This window comes from Electrophorus electricus, chromosome 6 (assembly GCF_041902795.1).
Source record: "Electrophorus electricus isolate QZ-2024a chromosome 6, ASM4190279v1, whole genome shotgun sequence".
NCBI classification, from domain to species: domain Eukaryota; kingdom Metazoa; phylum Chordata; class Actinopteri; order Gymnotiformes; family Gymnotidae; genus Electrophorus; species Electrophorus electricus.
The window spans coordinates 29,438,995-29,461,210 of record NC_137502.1 but is presented as its reverse complement, the minus strand read 5'-3'; the positions used below and the strand labels follow the sequence as shown (position 1 = coordinate 29,461,210).

Here is a 22,216-nt window from a genome sequence, read left to right as displayed (position 1 = left end):
CCAGCATCCTATTGGTCGACTGGGATTTCCATCACCCTATTGGTCGACTGGGATTTTGGGGCTTGTCGCTGCACCGATGGTGAAGCCGGACGGACGTATCGGTGGTGTTATTGTTTCTGAATGAAAAACCAAGGAATGTGGCAACAACCCAACGTTGCACACAAAATATACTTAAACTGTTAATATTTATGTTATTAAGTATAATGTTACGGAAAATGTAATGTGTGTTTTGTTGTAGTCCTATTTTATTAGCCAGCATGGCAGTCTTGTGAGTTGTAGCTAGTAGTAGGGCATTCAGGCCTTGTGTAGTACCGCTTGTCGATTTTAACAATAGCCGAAGTACACTCACCTCTCCGGGCACACTGTCTCTATGTAATTATCTCCCTGGAAATACAATCCCCCCATTTATAAATATCACAAAACCTGTACCGTTCACATGGGACGCAGCGTTTGATGCGACGACAGCGTTTATAGACATTTTTTTATGAAGACTGATAATTTTTTAACATCATCACACCAGCCTTGGAACACAATAGGATCATGTCCAACGGTGCTGCGGGAAGCGGGGCTTTGACGTGGGTGGTGAGTACCAAAACAATAATAATGTAGCGATGACCGCGTTATAAACTAGTCAGTCAGAATGAGCGCTATTTTATTGTGCAAGATAAGCCAGTTATTTTCTCCTCTGGAAATGCGCGCTTAGTGTGCTAGCTAGATATGCTAACTAACAAGCTTGGCTAGTGGGGTAGTTAGCGATAGCTAGCCTAGTGGAGCTAGTGCTGCAAATAGCTTGATAGTTCAGGGGTGTCTTAAAACTTCCCAAAAGATTGTTCGAATTAAGGATATCAGTCATATAATGCTCTGCCGTACCAGAGGATTTATTAAACATGTTTAACTACATGTACACTACATCTGGTTAGCTAGCTCAGGTTAGCTAACAAAGCAAGCGGAGAGGGCAACATTTGAAAGTCCTTTTGTTTTGCAGTAGCTGCCTCCGCAGTGATTCTCTGCCGGACTGTTTTCAGCTAGGCAACCTACTAAGTCAATTTCATTTAAAAGAATGAGAGGCAAGTGGAGACAATGGTGTATTAATAGACCTCCTTGGTTTTGAGGGCAACAACTAGCTCAGTGTTAAATCCTAAACGGGAGCAGTGAAGTCTTCTAGCTAACTAACTAACTCAAGTTTTGGACCGTCCGCACCAGTGAGCAACAACGGAGCAGCTGGCCGCGGGACACAGTACAAGAACCGGGGTCAGGAGAGGCGTGATGAGCGGGGCTCAGATTATTAAGACCCCCCCCCCCCCAAAAAAAAGATATCTGTCCTGTTATATTCAGACTAGAAGTGACTTGCCAGTTCTAGTTGTGTATATAGATGACGTAAGTAAACATAGTAGTAAATATGACCTCTGACCCGAGCACAGCGGGATTATATAAACCGTTGTTACTGAGTTATTACACTAATTTCTTTTTAAATATAAGGAGATGTTTGTTTAAATGGCCAAAGTATAGGAGCATCCAGTGGTTCTCTTTGAACCAGGCATAATTGCATTTGGACATTGTTGATATTAATAATGAGGGAATTGAACAGATGGCATTTTCAGTTTTGTTCATGTTGTTGGGATCAGAGATATAATCATTTGCTGTCTTGTTCCACTTTACTTTTGACTTTATAAACTAGAATTTATTTTTCTCACATAACTGTTTCAGAGATAAGATCCTATCAGGTTAAGAACACTTAAACATTGTAAAATCATTCCTCCCTTTATGTTTAAGCTTCCTCTGGCTATTTCTAGATATATCTGCCTGTTTCAAGGATGCTCCACAGATTGATTTCTTTCAGATAATCTCAAATGCTTCCTTAGGCTAAGAGCTTTCTTAAATATCACACATTTATATATGGCACTGCACTATAAGTGAAGAGGTGGAAAGTGTCTGCACAGTGTCGTTCGCTCATACGTTAGTCATTTACACCACCTGCTTTCCTGGGTTTAACTCGGACATGCAATCAGACAGAAGTCGAACGCTGGACGATGTCCAGCCCCTGAGGCTGCCAACAGGTCCCCTAATGAAACATGTGCCCCTGCGTGTGCCGCCAGACCCTCTTTGACAAGAACAATGCCGCCAAGAAGGAGGAGGCGGATGGTCGAGCGGACGGCGGGCGAGCTGATCCGCCCAAGAAGGAGAGCTCCAAGAAGATGTCCGTGGAGCGTGTATACCAGAAGAAGACACAGCTGGAGCACATTCTCCTCCGCCCGGACACCTACATCGGCTCGGTGGAGCCAGTCACTCAGGTGAGGAGCAGCTCAGGGTTCTGGCAGAGGCTGTGGTCTGGAGGGGCCCGAGGTGTAGCACTAGAACCTGACAAAGAGTGTCAGACCATTTTTCCCGTTGTTTCAAACTTCCACGGACCTCCACTCCATCTTCAGCTAAAGATGGCGCGGACTTGAGTGTGCTAGGATCCAAACGCTAAGTGTCTGCTGTGCAACATTTGTCACAAACAAGTGAACGTGAAATTGCTTGATCAGTGGGACTTTTGCCCTTTGAAATGGACCATCGAGCAGCTTAGCTTTCTTGGGTTAGTCTGTTTGATCTGTGCTTATGTCTGTGTTGGTTCCAGCAAATGTGGGTTTTTGATGAGGAGATCGGTATGAACTTGCGCGAGATCACTTACGTCCCCGGATTATATAAGATCTTTGATGAAATTCTAGGTAAGTCAATGTCTGGTATTTCCTTCCCTTGCTCAGCGCCGCTTCTGTAATTGATTTCATTTGACTCTGTGCTCCACTGTTACATCATATGTGAAACATAATGTGGTTTTCTGGCATGTCTCCAAATCATACAAGCTCTTCAGAGTGTTTTACAAGCATACCTTACTCTGTTCGGTACTGTTGAAGGGTATTTACTAAAATACACTGTCCTATGGAACTATAACTTTCCTGCCTTTCGAATGCATCATGCTGTACTTTTCTTTGGTGTCCTTATGGGGATGAAAGTAATTAAAAAGGCTTCCACGTCCTTATTGGGTCTTGCAGAACAGCACATTTGTCTGCCAGGAGAATTATTCCCACTATTGTTTCTGCTGTTATCACAACCACTGTTGTTTAGGATAGTTCATTTAATGACGTGACACATTTTTGTTTTTGATTGATTTATTTTTTTTGTCTGTACTCTCCCTCCGTCCTCAGTTAATGCAGCTGACAACAAGCAGAGAGACAAGAGCATGTCTACCATCAAAATTACCATTGACCCGTGAGTATATAAACCCTCCCTCCCCTAAGAAGGCATCATGAGAAGTCAAGGAATTCTCTGACCTCTTTGCTCTTAGTTTTCAGTAAGGCAGGACTCGCCCCTTCCTGCCTGTTGAGCGGTCTCCCTGCTCTGCTGCCCTATCCTCTATGCACTTGTGCTGAATAAAGAAAAATAAATATGACAACTAGCTGTGCCACACACCCTTTTTAAGGCAAAGCTTTGTTGTTTCAAGGGCTCAGGCATAATGTTAGGCTGCAAAAAATGCCCAGAAGTAGTGCGAAGATTCCGTGCCATATTCAGAAATCTGGCTCTTGAGTCCCTGATGCACGGCATGATTCTGTAATCAACTTCCCGCTGGTCTCGTACACTTAGAGACGGTTGGAAAGATGATTTCTGCAGCCTGATGGACCCGGCTAATATTTCTTCCCGTGAGCAGCGTAGCTTAAACGAATTAGGCTAAGACTTCGTTCTGGAAGTGCATTAAGAGCACATGCTGTCTGCCATATTGCTTCATGATGTTTGGAGTGTGTATAATCGGGGTTTAGTATGGCTTTAGGGATCTATGCACACGTGGTGTGTCCTTGGGTGAGATTTAGCGCAATGCGAATATAGTGCGTAGCGATGAAGAGGAGCACGTTGGGGTTGAAGAAAAGGAGCAAATGAAAAGATGAGGGGCCTGGAAGAGAAAGGAAGGATGGAGGGAACCTGGGATTGTGGTGGAGAAGAGCAGTGTGGGTTAAGGAAATCTAATGAAAGAATTTATTGGGGGGGGGGGTTGTGGAGCAAAGAGGAGGAGGAAAAAAGGGGGGATAGGGAGTAAAGGAGGAGTGAAGAGAGATGGGTCAGAGGGAGGCGGCGGGACTGAGAGCATCCTAATGAGAGCACGTCTGGCAGGCAGGCAGGCACCTCATTTCACATTCGTTTCACCTCCAGGAAGCCTCAGCCGACTGCTCAGACCCGTGTCCTCTCTCCCTCTCTCCCTCTCTCTCTCTCTCTCTCTCTCTCTCTCTCTCTCTCTCTCTCTCTCTCTCTCTCTCTCTCTCTCTCTCTCTCTCTCTCTCTCTCTCACACACACACACACACACACACACCAGCTTGTTATCCCCTCTCGGGTACCACCTCATTTAGCCAGCCTACATTTAGCATACCCTGTCTGTCTCAAGCGTTCGGTTGTTTTTTTTTAACAAATGGCCTCTCCCCTCTTGAGAATGTAGGCTGTCATTTATTTTATTTTTTTATGTGAACCCAAAGAGGTAAAAGGTTGGGTAGACTACAGATGCTGTGTCTTTAACATGTCTGCATATGGCACTTAAATATCAGAGTGGCACAAATGAAGTGATGAAATTGCGTAGTTAATTTTTTTCCTTCAGTGTTTACCAGAGATTAGCGTTTCAGCAGACTTGTTCGTTCCTAGCAGAATTGCATTGCGTGCGCGCACGTGTGTGTGTTTCCTCTGTGATCGTTCCCTTAGCACCTGGCATGTTCTCTCACTCTGTCAGGGAGTCAAACACCATCTCCATATGGAACAACGGGAAAGGAATCCCCGTGGTGGAGCACAAAGAGGAGAAGATGTACGTCCCCGCCCTGATCTTCGGCCACCTGCTCACATCCAGCAACTATGACGACGAGGAGAAAAAAGTCACAGGTAACTTTACGTCAACCTGGGCCAGTTAGTGTAAACCATCCCAGGAGGAAGAGTACTGAAAGGCCATCAGACATGAAAGTTTAAAAGCAGATCTTAAATAACTGCTTGTATTTGGAGAAGATTGGTTAATGTGATGATATATGAAGTGTGTAAATAGCTTTATGAGGAAGAAAAGTTAGCAGGTTTGTGCAGAGTATATTGGCATACAGTGTGTTCTTTCTTTACAGATTTGCATTTGTGGTCTAGGTAACTTTTGTTATTGTCCTTAAAGCAGATGTCTTATCTGTGCCCTCCAGGTGGGAGGAATGGGTACGGCGCTAAACTCTGTAACATATTCAGCACCAAGTTCACAGTGGAGACAGCCTGCAAAGAGTACAAACACAGCTTCAAACAGGTACTGTACATCCCATTAGAGCTATAATTAAGGAACTTCACACAGACTGTTGCTTAAAGTCTGGCTGAGATCCAGTGACAGAAATGTGGGTTTTATATTGATTTTGTAGGGTCTTTTTGTGACTTACTGAGGTGAGTACTTGTTAAAGAAACACTATGGGCTTTTATCTATACAAAGGTTTGAATGTTTAAAGTGGCAGTTGCACCTACTATCTTTTAGCGGTGGGGAAATCTTATCAAGCATGCTTGTCGTGCACGGGACGCCAGACTGATGTCGGTTGTGATTTTGATCTCAGCATTTGACACCTTTCCACATGGGCTTTGAAGGCACAGTTAATTTCACAATAACAATGGCATGTGGCACTGTGCAAGAGTCCAAGATAAGGAGTGCAGTCTGTCTCTGACTTATCTTGTCTATCCAGAGGTTCAGAAGGCATACAAGAACTACAGGGCTTGATTCTCTGTGGCATAAGCTGTAATGAGCTGTCCTAGTGCCTCACTATTAACAGTTGTTATTTACTGTGTTAGTTGTGTCTGAGGAAATTCATTAATCAACAACAACAAAAGAAAAAGATCTGTCTCCCCCCCCCCCCCGGCAAAAAAAGACATGGCAGAACAACATGACGAAAGCGAGCGAGCCCAGGATCAAGTTCTTTGACGGCGACGACTTCACCTGCGTCACATTCCAGCCGGACCTGGCCAAGTTCAAAATGGAGAAGCTGGACAAGGACATTGTCGCGCTCCTCACGCGCAGGGCCTACGACGTGGCTGGCTCCTGCAGGGGTGTCAAGGTCATGCTCAACGGAAAGAAGCTGCCTGTAAGTCACCGCGCCCCTGGCCCTTAGCTGATGGGGAGACACCAGAGCCAGCCCTTACTTTGACATGAGTGGCACACATAGGTCACCAGGTGTGTGGCAGGTATATTTGTGGATGTTGGATTTGTCATTACACCAGTGCCCTATTTTCAAAAGACCACGAGCTAGTGGTTGGGTTTTTATTTACAAATATCATTTATCATCAAGACTATATAATCATATGTTGCTTAGTCCTGCCGTAACTACATGCCCACTCCTGTGAATATGGTTATAGACTGTTATACAGCTGTTTTTCATTTCCTTATCTGTTGGTGTTTTGTAGTAGCTCATTTAAGTGGCCCATAATTTTTGGTGGCCCAAATCGTGCATGCTGCTAAGAACTGCCATTACCTTGTGTGTGTGTGTGTGTGTGTGTGTGTGTGTGTGTGTGTGTGTGTGTGTGTGTGTGTGTGTGTGTGTGTGTGTGTGTGTGTGTGTGTGTGTGTGTGTGTGTGTGTGTGTGTCACATGAAGCTAGACCTGCCTATTCTAGCCTTTGAGTCACCATGTTATTTTGGTCAATCCGGTCTTTGCTCAACACATTGGCAGTTAATGTCGTGACTTTAAAAGACCAGAAGCTGTAATTGCCCTAGTTGTGTATGAATAGCGTTTGACTTTGGAGAAGTGAGCACAAGAGACACAGCTGCAGCTGGTGCTTGTGCTTACAAGCATCCCCTTTAAACAGCTGCTTAGTGCAAACACCTATGTGTGCTATATAAGCATTACAGACGGTTTGTAGTCAACTCTTTCCCCCTTTTAATTTATAAATAATATCAGAAGAAGGGGAGTAATAAAACATTGGTTTTGGTTAATTCATCGATTCTAAAGGCCACTGTGATTTTATCAATCTAGTGCACATAATTATATCTGAACTGTGAAACTACTAAGAGTTTAAACTACTTAACTACTTAAAGTATTTTAATCAGAGTAATTACTTTTATTGTGAAAGGCGAAAGTCTTGTTTGTATTTTTATGTTATGTAAGGTTTAAACCTCTAGTCACAAGCATGACTAGTGCCCATATGTTCTAAGGAAGATATTTGCGCTGTTTTTTCTTGATGCCGGTTTGTCCTCTGTCAGCCACCCCCAGCATGTCCAGGTTGGCAGCGTCACTCAGCATCCCCTCTGCCCCATCCTGACACAGGTGAACGGCTTCCGCAGCTACGTGGACCTGTACGTGAAGGACAAGCTGGACGAGACGGGCGTGGCCCTGAAGGTAGTGAACGAGTCGGTGAACGAGCGCTGGGAGGTGTGCCTCACCATGAGCGAGAAGGGCTTCCAGCAGATCAGCTTTGTCAACAGCATCGCCACCACCAAGGTAGCAGGAGTAAAACAGCACCCTCAGCAGGTCACTCAGCACCCTCAGCAGGTCACTCAGGCCAGGGAGGGTTTTTTGCGAGGTACCAGTAAATATGTCTATAAATCTAAACAAAAAAGGACCGTTGGTTAAATCCTGACATTTAAGGTGAATTTCATTGTGGAGCCAAATCTAACCATTATGGTAACTGCTTTGCATTCATAAAATGACCTTGGGATCAAATCCAGTGACCACCATTCACTTTGTTGATTGATAATTATTTGTTCCAAATGACTACAATCTCAGTCGCAGCAGTGGTAACCTGGTGTCACTGGAACATCACTTTCACTCGAATGCATGACTGCTTTGCCAACAGAATTGATTTGCCTCTCTGACTACATTCAGAATCATTTTAACACCACACCGTGTTATTTGCAGTTTGCATATATATTTTAGCAATATTTTCTAAGAATGGGGACAGACGCTTAAAGCTATGGTGAGGCGGTTCCTGGAGTTTCTTTATTCCCTGAGGCTACAGAAACTGTGACTGGAGTCATTTGAAGTAAGTAGTGCTGAAGATGTTAGATGTTTAATTACTGTGGACTCTTGCTTCTCTCAGGGTGGTCGGCACATTGATTATGTCGTGGACCAAATTGTGGCGAAACTCATTGAGGTGGTGAAGAAGAAGAACAAAGCTGGTGTGTCTGTGAAACCATTCCAGGTTTGGGCTTTAAATGTTATATATCTTTATTTATATATAATATCTTACATTGATCAGACATGAAACAGTTTATTTTTCAAGCATGTCATCAGTCAAATGTTTATAATAAGTTTAGGAGGTATACCTTATTCAAAACCATTTTCAGACCTCTGAGAAGTTACCGGTTCTTAAGTCATGATGATGAAATGGGTGGTGTCATTTCAGGTCAAGAACCACATTTGGGTGTTTGTGAATGCACTGATCGAGAACCCAACCTTCGACTCTCAGACCAAGGAAAACATGACTCTTCATACCAAAAGCTTTGGTTCCAAATGTGCACTCTCTGAAAAATTCATACGAGCAGTAAGTGTTCTCTGGCTTGGCGAGGTCATTGACCAGGGTCAGAGAGCATAGGTGGGCTGCATGTACAGCGTGTCTGCTTTCATTGGCACCTTTAGCTCTCAGGTAGCCCAGTCTTGGTGCTGGGTATCCTGTGCTCAGCATGAAGTCTTGTGGTTTTTCTTGGTATAAGGGGCCTGACCTAGCTTGTGAAGGCATTAGTAATTAAAAGCTGTGTTGAATGAGAATATGTTGGATGCTAGAAAACTAAACTTTAGTGTGCCAGAGCTGTTTTTTGAGCTCCTGGTTTTCTTCACATGAATTGCTTGCATTCTGTGTGATTAGTAATACCATAACATTTAACGGTTGCATCGAGCAGTGACTGGTCTGCCTTCACTGTTTAGGCTACAAACTGCGGCATAGTGGAGAGCATTCTGAACTGGGTGAAGTTCAAAGCTCAGACGCAGCTGAATAAAAAGTGCTCTTCAGTCAAACACAGCAAGATCAAAGGCATACCCAAGCTGGACGACGCTAACGATGCCGGTGAGTTCAGCAGAAACTCCATCCGCCTCAACCCCCCCCCCCCCCAGCTTTGCTATACTTCCCTTTATCTGTCAGCTTACAGGGATCTGGAGATAGATTTTTCTTCTATATATTTAATTATTTATGCCAAGGGTAGGCAGTATATGAACAGCAGTTTTCTATAGGCACTACTGGCTCTGCTTTAAATATCTTCGAGTGGTGGGCTCATTCTGTGAATGCCGTGTCATATAGTGTTGAAACATGCTTTTGCATATTCCAGTATTTTCAGTCAGAAACAAAACATGAGCAAAATCAGCATTTTTCTCCTCCTGCGGGAGTCTGTCTTGTCCACCCGCTGGTTAAACTGCTCCTGAAGCGTTCTGAGCCGCCACACCCTGTCTCTTGTGCGAAAGGTGGGAAGCACTCATCCGACTGCACACTGATCCTGACCGAGGGAGACTCAGCCAAATCGCTGGCCGTCTCGGGGCTGGGCGTGATCGGGCGAGACCGCTACGGGGTCTTCCCCCTAAGGGGCAAAATCCTGAATGTACGAGAGGCCACGCACAAACAGGTAAGGGCCCAGACTGCAGCCAGTCACAGAGCACAGACACAGAAAACAACGAAAATGCAAGCTTTAAAAGAACATTGTCTAGAGTAATATATAGTAGGTATCTGCAATCATAAAGCTACGCTTGATCCAGGGAATTTAGAGTCGTCGCTAAATAGTACTGGCATGTATGATTTATGCTCTTCTGTTTGTAGATCATGGAAAATGCAGAGATCAACAACATCATCAAGATCGTGGGCCTGCAGTACAAGAAGAGCTACGACGACCCCGACTCCCTGAAAACTCTACGATATGGCAAGATCATGATCATGACCGATCAGGTGGCGTGTCTTCAGTATTACATTCACGGTCCCCTTTCTCACCCAACCACTCTATGGACAGAAAAAGATATTTCACCTGAAGCAGGTGGTGCATTCTGACAGGCCAAATGTTTGTTTGCACGGAGCTTGCTGTGCCAGTCCTAAGAGGCATGTACTGATGTTATGACGTTTTGGTGTGGTCAGGATCAAGACGGCTCGCACATCAAGGGCTTGCTCATCAACTTCTTCCACCATAATTGGCCGTCCCTGCTCAAACACACGTTTTTAGAGGAGTTCATCACGCCCATCGTCAAGGTACAAACTTCGGCCTCACATTTGAAATCCTTCCCCGTTACACAGCATAAGCAATTGTTGCACATTTACAAAATGTTATTTCGCACCAACACCTGTCACACAGGCCACCAAGAACAAACAGGAAGTTTCCTTCTACAGCATTCCAGAATTTGAAGAGTGGAAGAAACAGACAGAGAACCACAAAACGTGGCACATAAAGTACTACAAAGGTTCGTTTTAACTAGCATATGAGCCATAATGTTTCCACAACTATCCTGACATACTTAACTGTGATCTTTACCGATGCAATGCACTAGGTTTGGGTACAAGCACAAGCAAAGAGGCAAAGGAGTATTTTGCTGACATGGAGAGACATCGGATCACGTTCAAGTATGGAGGCACAGAGGACGATGCTGCCATTACTTTGGTTAGTTTTTATGTCATGTTTAATTTGTGTTGTTGTTTTTTTTTAACCGTTTTAAGGAGAGTTCTCAGGGTGTTTGGCATTTTGATATTGACTAGGTGTGGTTGAGAGGGACCAAGTGTGGTGTTGCAGTGGCACAGGTGATGTTATGACTTTAGTGTTTAAAAAAAACCAGTTCTACCTACATGTAAGTTACAGTGCCTTGCAAAAATATCTATGCCCTCTAAATCCGACCACAAAATCATGTACTACATTTTAGAGCTCCAGATATGCTCTGACGTTTTTCTTTAGTATCAGCGTCGTTCCAGCCACCCTCCCACACAGGCCAGTTGTATGCAGATCTCTTGATATTGTTGGCACGTCTTCACTGCAGTCTGCACACCGAAATGTGTAGCTCATTCAAAGTGCTTGTTGGCCCCTCTGTGTCTTACACCTTTATGAGATCCCTTCTTGCTTTGATGCTGAGTTTTGAAGGGCCGGTTTGGTCTAGGCAGTGACTGGGCAGCCTCCATTTCCTCACTGTGCACCCAACACTGGGATATCCAAACACACAGATATTATTCTCCTGCTTTAGTGCTTGCCTATAATTTTTATCTCTAATTTCCATAGAATGCTCCGTTTCGCTGCTTTCCTTCAGATTTACAGTCTAACTAATGGCATCTGAATTAAGGAGGTCTGTTATCTGGAAAAGGTAAAGTGTTCTTAATGATGGATAGGCCAATTGTAAACCAACTGTGTCCTCATTAGCGTAACATCTTTTATCAGCTTCCACAGCACATGGTTGAATAATTGTGCAAAAACTCTTATTTCAAGCATTTCAATTGATTATTCCCTTACATGAAACCAATATAATTTTAGATTAATTCATTTTGTGGGACAGCCTTTTAAAATAAAATATGTCACAAACATTTTAATTTGTAATCTAGATGAATGTGATGGCTTTTGAGGGGTTCAGGTCCTTTTGCAAGGCACCGTTTTTGTGTCCTGTGAATGTTCCACACAGTTCTTGGGTGGAGACCTTGACATCCGTGGCCTTCCCTAATTGTTTAGCACTTGTCCTCCAAAATCTGCGGTTCTCCTTGGGAGTACGCCTGTTCAGAGTACAGCGCGGCAACCTGTCCCCCCCCCCTCGTTTCAGGCCTTCAGCAAGAAGAAGACGGACGACAGGAAAGAGTGGCTGACTAACTTCATGGAGGACAGACGACAGAGGAGGATGCACGGCCTGCCCGAGGTGAGGCCCGTGGATCAGGCACGCTTTAAAGCCAAGCCCCTACAACAGGCACAACTGTACAGTTAGGAGATTTAAGCAAACGTATCACAGAGCCTCTGGGAAAACAAGTCATTCACCGTGTTTCTTAGTTCTAGTCATAGCTATTTGCTTCTTTATTCATGTACATTACTACTACTATTACTGCTTAGTAATGTTTTGCATTTTGTTGTTTGGTGTTGCCTTTGCCTGTAAGGATAGCATATGATTCCTGCTAGTCAGTGGCAAATGAAATGTAATTTTCTGGAACGGGAGTTTGTTGCTTTCAGGCGCTCTCTTGTGAATGAGCTTAGCGTAGCACCCCCCGGGTCTGCAAGAAGTGCTGGTGCTCACCTTGTAACACACCTGTCATTCTCTCACCGCAGCAATACCTGTACGGCACCTGCACACGCCACCTGTCCTACAACGACTTCATCAACAAAGAGCTCATTCTCTTCTCCAACTCCGACAATGAGAGGTCCATCCCGTCCCTTGTTGATGGTGCGTGTCCTTTGTAGTTACACGTTACTGCCACATAAGTGGAGTGTGTGTGTGTGTGTTTTGCCCAGTAGCCTTTTCTTTTTAAAGCGGTAAACAACAGATGTGAGGAACAAAGTTTGGCATGTTCAACGACAATAGAGCAGTCACAAGGTTTTATTTTTGAGGTTTGCGTCTGAGATGAGTGCTAAAGGACTTCAGGGAGTACGGCAGATCAGGGAGTTCTGATGCCCTCTGCACTCTCTGAGGCTACCGCATCGTTTGCAAAGCACTTAAGGGGAATTCCCTTCTCTTCTTAACATTAACCTTGAATTTATTTGCATGTATTTTTAGGCTTTTGAAAATGTATATACAGTAGATGTAGTACATTTTATATATTTATATTTCTCTAAGTACATAAGAACAGTCGTGTTTTTGTTTTTTTATGTTTTGTGCTTTTTATGGGTCTTTTTGTTGTTTTTATGATATGCCACTATGGAGGCCAAGAGCAGAAATGTGAATTCTGATGAAAAGTAAGTGTGTGTGTGTGTGTGTGTGTGTGTGTGTGTGTGTGTGTGTGTGTGTGTGTGTGCAGGTATGAAGCCAGGCCAGAGGAAGGTGCTGTTCACCTGTCTGAAGAGGAATGATAAGAGGGAGGTGAAGGTTGCTCAGCTGGCTGGCTCAGTAGCAGAGATGTCTGCATACCACCATGGCGAGGTGTGTGTGTGCACTTATGATGACCTTTCTAATAAGTGTGTGTCTGCATAAACTGCTAACAAGTAATGCTTAGGCAATTTGTTTGCAAACATTTATCCTGGAGAAGTAGAATGCCCCCTGTGTGTTGAATAGTGTTATCTTTTTTGCCATGTCCAGCAAGCTCTGATGATGACCATCGTGAATTTGGCCCAGAACTTTGTGGGTAGCAACAATGTAAACATCCTGCAGCCATTGGGTCAGTTTGGCACCCGCATCAACGGGGGCAAAGACGCAGCCAGCCCTCGTTACATTTTCACCATGCTCAGGTCTGACACACTCGTGTGTGTGTGTGTGTGTGTGTGTGTGTGTGTGTGTGTGTGTGTGTGTGTGTGTGTGTGTGTGTGTGTGTGTGTGTGTGTGAAGAAGCTGTACTGCTTTTAGTTGGAATGTTTGCAGTTTTGGTTGGATCAAATTAACTTTATAATCTCCAATTATTACATTGCAACAGTTGTGTGTTACAGTCTGATGTGGCCTAGAGACTGTACAAAGTGTTTGTAATATATACAATATTTGTTTAATAATTGCCAACTTCAATTTTGTTCTAGAAATTATTTTTTAAATCAAACGTGTTCTTTCTGTGTATTTCTCTTTTTGTGTGCGTCTTTCTCTCTTGCGTGTGCTCTGTTAGTCCTCTCGCCAAGCTGCTGTTCCCTGCTGTGGACTCCAACCTGCTGAAGTTCCTTTATGATGACAACCAAAAGGTGGAGCCAGAGTGGTACATACCCATAATCCCCATGGTGCTGGTGAACGGAGCCGAGGGCATCGGTACCGGCTGGGCCTGCAAGATCCCCAACTACGACCCACGAGAGATAGTCAACAACATCAACCGCATGCTGGACCACCAGGACCCCCTGCCTATGGTACAAGCTTCATCTCACAGTGGTGCAGCCACCACAGTGAAACAGCTGCTGCTGAATTAAAGATAGTTCACATCAACCTCAGCCTCCTCTGGCATGTTGCAGTGGCGGGGCCGGTCTTCGTACCCTTCCCTTTTGAACGTTATGGATTCCCTGTCCCTCTGTGTGTCCCTACCCAGCTCCCCAGCTATAAGAACTTCAAGGGAGTGATCCATGAGCTGGGGCAGAACCAGTACATGGTCAGTGGTGAGGTCTCTGTGCTGGACAAGAACACCGTTGAGATCACAGAGCTTCCGATTCGCACCTGGACACAGGTACACGATGACCCAGGTTAACAAAATCAGGCTCCACACAGTTTTGAAGAAGAAACATTTAAAAAAGACTGCCAGTCAGGCAGTTCGGTGAAAGCATTTTTACATTTTTTTTGCTGATCATCAGAGTATTTCTGACCTCTTGCTAAAGTATAAATCTTATTCACCGTACATGTGAAGTTTTGTAGGTGACCCACTTGCAGGCAGATCTCACTGGAGATGTGTGTTTTTAGAAGGCGCTCGGTGTGTTTAGAACAGGATTTCACACTTTATGCCAAGGAAGAGTTTTACTAAATAGGTCTTGTCTAAGAACCTCACTTACAACAAATGAACTCACACACTTGCTTTTCTGACTGCCATTACTTCAGTTGTAATTTTGTCATGGGGAAATTAGTTAGAATATAAGCAGATAATATTGTACTGGCATAAATTACAAGATGATAAAGAAGAAAATGATCCATCAAGTGCCATCAAAGTGTGGCATGCGTTGGCCCGTGGGCTGCAGCGACATTCCCACTGACTGTCCTCATCCCTGTCCCCATCCTCTCCGTACAGGCATATAAGGAGTCTGTGCTGGAGCCCATGCTCCAGGGCACGGAGAAGACACCGGCACTCATCACGGACTACAAGGAGTACCACACGGACGCCACAGTGAAGTTTGTGGTGCGCATGACGGAGGAGAAGCTTGCCCAGGCCGAGGCGGCAGGTCTCCACAAGGTCTTCAAGTTGCAGTCGTCTCTCACCTGCAACTCCATGGTGAGCAGAGCACAAAAACCCGAGCTTTAATACCTGCTAATGGGGCTAGGCAATGTGGAATTAAATGGACATTGTGATATTGCAACTTGAAATGTGGTATTCAGTATTACATGATTTCTTCTCAAAATACCTTAATGAGTGAGGTTGAGCACCATATTGTGTATTATAGATGTTTTTTTGTTTTCAGGTTATAAAACTGCATTGTGGTTCTCACAATAATATTCTAAAACATTAGAGAAGAAAACGGGTTTATTTTTTCCCAAAATATCAGGAGTTAATATATCATTTTAGGCAAGTAAACAAGCCCATTTTCCCAATACTGTGAAATAAACTTCTATACTCATTCATTCACTTATCCCCTAAACTTAATCCAGTTCCAGGGTAACGGGGTTGGAGCCTGTCCTGACAGCGCAGCGCTCGGCAATACTGACTCCATATACTGATCCTGTGTTGGAGCTGTTGTGGTTTTTTTTTTTACATTTTGGAATTTTTTAACATTTGGAATTCAGTATTGTCCAGCTGTGCTTGCCAAGGTGCGTTGCTTTGTCACCAATATTTCAGCAGAAACATCCCTGTTGTTTGTTGTCGTATTTAGGCCATAAGCAGGCACGGAGGCAGCTTTCCACGGCCGCTTTTGGTTGGAAGCTATTCTGACAGGAAATGCCCAGTCATGAATTTACGAGTTGAATAATAATGTGTCGTAAAACTTTTCTCTCCCCCTTGCTGGTGTTCTCTTGTCTGAACTAGGCTTGACCCCCTCTGCTGCACTAAGCATCTGTTTAGTCTGCAATTACTCGTTTCAAAGTTCCAAAGTGTCCCTTATCTCCTTCTCTCTCTGGGGTTTGTGCTCTAGGTGCTGTTTGATCACATGGGCTGTCTGAAGCGTTACGAGTCCGTGCAGGAGATCCTGAAGGAGTTCTTTGAGCTGCGCTTGCACTATTACAAACTGAGGAAGGACTGGCTGGTCGGCAGCCTGGGCGCCGAGTCAGCGAAACTTTCCAACCAGGCCCGCTTTGTGCTTGAGAAGATCGAAGGGAAGATTTCGATCGGTGAGCCAAATGCCCTTCCTCATTTTCAGCATGTGTCCCGCACCTGGCTTTGCCTTCAGTGCGGCCACCCCTCCCTCGTTAAACCTTCTTACAGCAGTTGTGTGTTCATGGCTCCAGTTAGCAAGAGTAGGCAGGTTACAGCCAGGACCTGGATACATGATGCGTGGTGTGACTCCTCGCGGTTGGATTTAACAGTAGCGGTGACAGCACTGCAGTAATGAGGCTTCTCCTGGTTGTAATGGTCAGTTGGGCCTATTCGTTATCTCGCATAAAACTCATATAATCCTCTGTGCTCTAACCATTATTATTTTGAGTGTTTTAACCACCATTCTAAGTTACATTGTTGGCTACAAAATGTGAAGTAGGTTTCAGCATGTGTTGTAAGGCAATATGAGAAGGCTTATTGTGGGTGTGAATTGGTTGTAATAATCCAAACCTCTGTCATGGATATCTTTTAGTCTCTACTGCCGGCAAAATAGATATGAAGATTTAATAGAGATGTATCCATTTTAGTTGGGATTATGATGAACCCATATTTTAAGCACATGGAGTTGCAACCTTGCCACATACTTGGAGTAAAGACACCCACACTCTATAGTGGCAATACATTACAATGATTCCCAATATCTTAACCGTCTTTCAGAGAACAAGACCAAGAGGGATCTGATCCGGATGTTGGTGCAGAGGGGTTATGAATCAGACCCCGTGGCCGCCTGGAACAAAGCCCAGGAGAAGGTAGACCTGCACATGCGTCCTGGTGTCCATACTGCTTGTGAAGTGCTTGTCTGTCTTACTCCTTCTTGTGGCATGATTTGATTGGTTAATATTGTCGTCCCGTTGCCTCCCTCACGCAGGCATTGGAGGACGAGGATCACGACGGCCATGAGAGTGACAGCTCCCTGGACTCGGGCTCCTCCTCAGGTCCCAACTTCAACTACATCCTCAACATGCCCCTGTGGTGCCTGACCAAGGAGAAGGTTGATGAGGTCCTCAAGCAGAGAGACATAAAGGTTCGTCACTGCAGATGATCCGGTGTGTGTTCATCTCACAGTAATGGCACATTAATAGCTTTCCCCATTACATCTTTCGTAGGTAGTTTGGGCCAATTGTAATAGATAAATGAAACCGTTCAGTAAAACTGCTCATGCAGAGCCTTGGAGTCCGTCTACTGGCAGGAATAGAACACAACTGAACCCAGCGCTTTTAGTGCATGGCTCAGTTGCATGGTGTAAAAGGGGCTGTGATCACATCATTATAGTCGCAGTGAGACAGTTTAATTTTACTGGGCTCAGAGAGGCCAAGTAATGCAGTAAACTAAAACACATGCTTTTTTCTATCAGGATGAAATAATGCATTTCCTGTAGACATTAAAGGTCTTTTTATATATATATATATTTGTGTGTGTGTGTGTGTGTGTGTGTGTGTTTTCTCGCTCGTTCTGTATGTTGTTCCAGAAAGGAGAATTGAATGAACTGCAGAGGAAGGTTCCAGAGGATCTGTGGAGGGAAGACCTGGCCGTGTTTATTGAGGAGTTGGATGTGAGTACTGCACACTACACAGCTACTTCCTGCATTTGTGTATGCATGTATATATACAATAAATGTTTAATATGCATATTTAATTTAACTTATCTTGTCAGTGAACATAGATGTATCGATATGAATTTGTGGATAAGGATGTGCAGTGGATCATAACGGCTGAACCATGAAATAATAAATAATTTAAAACAGAAATTCATTTTTAATGTAAATATTCTCTGGGCCAAAGCAAATATGTTTTAACAGGGCATAATTTGGTCATAGAAATGAAAGATCTCGTGTGTCTTTACTGTTGGCCGAGGCTATTTTGTTCTCATTCTCATTCTCTCTCTCTTTCTGTCTCTCTCTCTGTTCTCTGTCTCTTTTGCTCACACTCCCTCTCTCACACTCCCTCTCAGCGGGTGGAGGAGCAGGAGCGGGAGAATGCCAGTCTGGGCCAGGGCGTAAAGTTGGTCAAAGGGAAAGTGGGCAAGCCCAAGGTGAAGAAGGTGCAGCTGGAGGAGACGCTGCCGTCACCCTTCGGCCGCCGCGTGGAGCCCCAGATCACACTGGCCATGAAGGCCGACGCCTCCAAGAAGATGACCAAGAGGAAGAAGGTGAGCGGCAGAGGGCGGGGGGAGCCATTTGATGCGTGCAGGTTGTTTGCCCCACGTCAGTGTCTGTGCTTTAAGTTCGTGTGCGCGTGGCCGTCTCCCAGGGCGATGCGGACCTGGCAGTGAAGATAGAGTTTGACGATGACGGTATGGTGGACTCCAACGGGGCGACAGGAGACTCGCTCATTTCCCCATCGGGCCTGCCCAACCCCGCCGCCAAGCCCAAGGCTCCGCGCATCAAGAAGGAGAAGAAAGAACCTGGTACGGAGTTAAATACTTCTGGTATCTTCTAGGTCACACAGAGTGCTTAGAACGCAGCACAGCCCAGAGAATGACTCTGATTCACGAGCACCTACCTTCCCCCAGGTGCCCCCAGGCAGAGGAAGACTCCAGGCACAGCGAAGGGTGCGGCCAAAAAGGCGAAGAAGCGAAACCCCTGGTCGGACGACGACGACGACAAGTCCGACAGCGACCTGGACGAGAGCGAGCAGCCCATCATCCCGCGAGACACAACGTCACGGAGAGCGTCAGGTGTGTCAGCACTGACGTGGGACACGGTTTTTTTTGGGGGGGGGGGCACGTGTACAGCTTGGGCTCCCAAAGCTCAGCTTTGCTCCTGCTCCTCTGTCTGCCGAGTGGGCCACAGTATGATGTAAGCGCAGCGCAACCAAGGAGGCGTTTGGATTATGCAGATCTCTGTCCTACACAGCCCACTGGCACTCACGCCTACTGGCTTCATAATGGGAAAAACATGGGAAGACACATATAGCATGCTTACAAATGTACAAGCAGCTAATCACTTCCTCAGCCTTTTTAGATCGGGAGCGAGTGTTTTAGACACACACACACACACACACACACACACCCACACGCAAAGTATGTCCGTAAAAAAGCCCTGAAATGATTGGACGGTGGTAGATCTATAAGAATACTGCAGTTTGGAAAATGTTGCCAGGCTGACAAGTGACTCACCATTTCACTCTTCCTACAGCTGTGAAGGCGAAGTACACATTTGACTTCTCCGAGGAGGAGGAAGAGGAAGAGGACGGCGAGGAAGACCTGGAGAATGATGCTCCAGTCTCGCCGGAGCACTCCTACAAAGACAGCTTCCCCACGGTGCAGAACAACAACGAGGACGAGGAGGACGAGGACGACATATTTCCCCCTAAGCCCACTTTGACATCGTACGTGAATGCAACTCACATGAGCGTGCACCTTATCTGAGCTTACCACAGTGTGTAACATGGCCCACGGATCCAGTCACATTTTTTTAAGGGTTTTTTTTTAACTTTTTTTTGCCTTTTACAGTAACAAGCCAACAAACAAAAAAATTCATTTAATGTTGGAAATGTGGATGCTTGACCTAGATATGTAATCTTTTTACAATTTTGTCTCCAGTTCTGCTTCAGAAACCAAGAAGAAGGAGACAGGGAGTATATTCCCCTCATCCAAATTCGCCTCCTCAGAGAAAAGTAGTGACAGCGGTACGTGGGGGGGGGGGGGCTTATTTAGCTTTACAGAATCATTAATCATAAAATCAGGAGCGTTTGACATGTGCCCAGTAAGCTGGAGTGGGTATATACACACATATGTTTCCCTCAGAAGTGAAGTCAGACAGTGACGAGGACAGAGGAATCTTCTCATCATACACCAGCAGCTCAGCTTTTGAGAAGCCTTCTCCAGCTAAAAAAGGTACCATCACAACACTGCCAGCAGGGAGCTCTCTCCTCCGACTTTGTGGCCTGAACGTGGCCGTGCCATGTGACCAGCTTGCTGGGGTATTTTAAAGATCTGATTTTCCTAGCAGAGGTACAGCTCAGGAAATGATGTGGCATTTGGGTACCCCTTCGTATCATTCTTTTTCCCCCCAGTATTCTCTGTTGAGGGAAAAAAAAAACCTGAACAACTTGAAACTGGGACAGTTTATGTCTAATTCATATCACTCACAAACATTCATGGCAAACCAGTAATGCTGCGAGAAAGACTTGTAATAGTTTTTACAAATGGAGTGTCTTTTGTGCCTTTTGTGCTGCTGCTTATTGCGCAGCTCAGCCTTCTGAACTATAAAATTCAGCCTTTATTAAAACGTCTTTATTTCTCCTGAATGACTGTCATTCAGCGATTCTCATTTGTGTTCCCCTTTAGCTAAGAAGCCATCTGAAGCAGCAGCCAAGCCACGCAAAGCACCAGCCAAACCCAGGAAGCCCGACACCTTCGTCTGGGACTCAGACTCAGACACGGCAGCGAAGAAGCCCCTGGCAGCGCCCAAAGGCCCAAGCAAAGGCAGGGGGAGGAAGAGGAAGATGTCCGGCTCCGAAGAAGATGAGTACCGGCCCATGAAGAAGACAGGAAAGGCTCCAAGCAGCCGGGTGAGTCTCCTTGCCATAAGATTTCCTACAGTGCATTTTGGAAAGTTATTATTTTGGGGGAAATGGCTTTATTCTGTAATGTTTTCCTCTGTAACATAGGGTATGCCTCCATGAACAGAACTAAATTTAAGTGACTGTGCCACAGATTTAGAGTATGTTACTAAAAAGGGCTTTGCACACAAGTACCACAGTTTCCATGTGCTTTCACAACTGCAGTGAGGGAACAGCCCTCACTCACTAACGTGCACATGTGACTCCACAGAAACCGAAAAAGCCAGCTTCCGATGTGGACGATGAAGACGTGAGTAGTAACAGCTTCAGCCGCATGGACCCGACTAGAGACCGGCCGGGCCGGGCCAAGAAAGAGGTCAGATATTTTGCGGAGTCTGACGACGATGACATGTTTGACTAGGTCACGTACCAATACATGTACACACACGAACACACTCGCTTGTGGTAATAACTCCTGTCCTTCGTCCTGAAGACTTTTGTACATTTTTTTTCTTCCTGGTTTTATTTTTTCTTTAATTGTGATGTTAAATGCTTTCTACTGTGTAGTTGTTTTACACTTTTTATTATTGATATAATTATTATTATTATTATTGTTATACATACAGTTTTGTTTTTTTTCCATTGGAATGTATTTGTCATAACCGGCTTTTAGAAATTTAGACTGCTGTGCTCTAGCACATTTTAACTGTTGAAAGTAAGAGACAGTGTACCTTTTGAGATGAACTTGGAAATAAACATGAAATGTAAAATGTGCTGGTTTCAAGAAGCTTTTCTCAGTTCTTTTAGAGAGATATATGTGCAAAGATTACCAAAGGATCCTTCTTAAGCTCAGGTAAGACACTACAGCGACCAAATATCTCCACACATCTTTATTTTAAAATAAATATATTTTTATTATTTTGCCAGGAGAATTCATGGTAAACAGTATATGTACATACAAAGCATTGTTAATGTACAAACAGGACACTGATGAAAAACGAAATGACCAAAAATAGACGAGACGTTCTGCACACACTGCTTCTGTGTAAGCGTGGCCAGGACAGAAGCGGAGAGAGTTTCTTGATAACGACGCGTCTCCCTTCTGTTTAGTGGTCGCCTAAGCACTCGTGCAGGGCAGCCCTCAAGTCCTGCCATGAAGCATTCGTTACAATGGAACAAAATGCCGTATCTCTCAACATAACTTCACAACACTGCATGACAGACGTGTTCCTCGAAAGGCGGCGTGTAACGTTTTCTTTAGCTTTCAGAAAAGAACAGTTGACGTATAAGTGCTGGCAGAGAGCCAGAACGTCTTTTTAAGGTGTCGAGCATTTTTTTGAACGTTCCCTCAACGCTATGAGATTGTTCCATCAAAGGCTCAGTTCAGTCCAGTCCACTATCAGCTGATTGAGTGATTGGTGACAGTGTCTCAGCGTTTTATCTGAAACGTACAGCAAAAGGCAAAACTTCTGAAGACGAAAAAGTGAGGAGCAGGGCAAATGCATTGTGGGATTGTGACCTGTGACTGGGTTCACATTGTCATTAATCTCTTAAGCAGAGTGAACAAACTGATATACAACTACTATTGTTTTGATATGAGCAACCATAAAGGCAGTCTATGAGAGAATGCCATTCAGGTCTATGGTGACAGTATGCACAGAGAGGCTCATTGCTGAAGAGGGTTAAAACCA

The 22,216-nt window shown here is 44.7% G+C and overlaps 1 protein-coding gene across 4 annotated transcripts; it reads left to right on the top strand.

The window, feature by feature from the left end:
- The first annotated feature begins 38 nt into the window (after positions 1-38).
- top2b (DNA topoisomerase II beta) lies at positions 39-21,297 on the top strand. Of its 4 annotated transcripts, XM_027024630.3 has the most exons (35): positions 39-582; positions 2,097-2,291; positions 2,618-2,708; positions 3,186-3,249; positions 4,749-4,894; positions 5,191-5,288; positions 5,893-6,105; positions 7,284-7,457; positions 8,056-8,157; positions 8,362-8,499; positions 8,880-9,018; positions 9,411-9,568; positions 9,760-9,885; positions 10,069-10,179; positions 10,283-10,388; positions 10,476-10,585; positions 11,721-11,813; positions 12,215-12,329; positions 12,901-13,022; positions 13,179-13,327; positions 13,690-13,921; positions 14,098-14,232; positions 14,785-14,985; positions 15,839-16,034; positions 16,678-16,769; positions 16,889-17,044; positions 17,489-17,572; positions 17,971-18,168; positions 18,270-18,426; positions 18,532-18,696; positions 19,157-19,349; positions 19,564-19,649; positions 19,768-19,857; positions 20,311-20,534; positions 20,797-21,297. In XM_027024630.3, the coding sequence occupies exons 1-35, from the start codon at positions 541-543 to the stop codon at positions 20,944-20,946; spliced, it is 4,851 nt and encodes a 1,616-aa protein (XP_026880431.3). In that variant the 5' UTR covers positions 39-540; the 3' UTR covers positions 20,947-21,297. The 4 variants fall into 4 exon arrangements, with proteins under 4 accessions (XP_026880431.3, XP_081572419.1, XP_081572420.1 ...); XM_081716293.1 differs by lacking the exon at positions 5,893-6,105; XM_081716294.1 differs by lacking the exons at positions 39-582; positions 2,618-2,708 and having other exon boundaries at positions 2,153-2,291.
- The last annotated feature ends 919 nt before the right edge of the window (positions 21,298-22,216 follow it).

Coding starts and splice junctions, on each gene's coding strand:
- top2b (XM_027024630.3), top strand. CDS start 541: ATGTCCAACGGTGCTGCGGGAAGCGGGGCTTTGACGTGGGTG. Junction 13,922..14,097: donor ACCAGGACCCCCTGCCTATG/GTACAAGCTTCA, acceptor GTCCCTACCCAG/CTCCCCAGCTATAAGAACTT. Junction 18,427..18,531: donor GAAGGAGAAGAAAGAACCTG/GTACGGAGTTAA, acceptor ACCTTCCCCCAG/GTGCCCCCAGGCAGAGGAAG.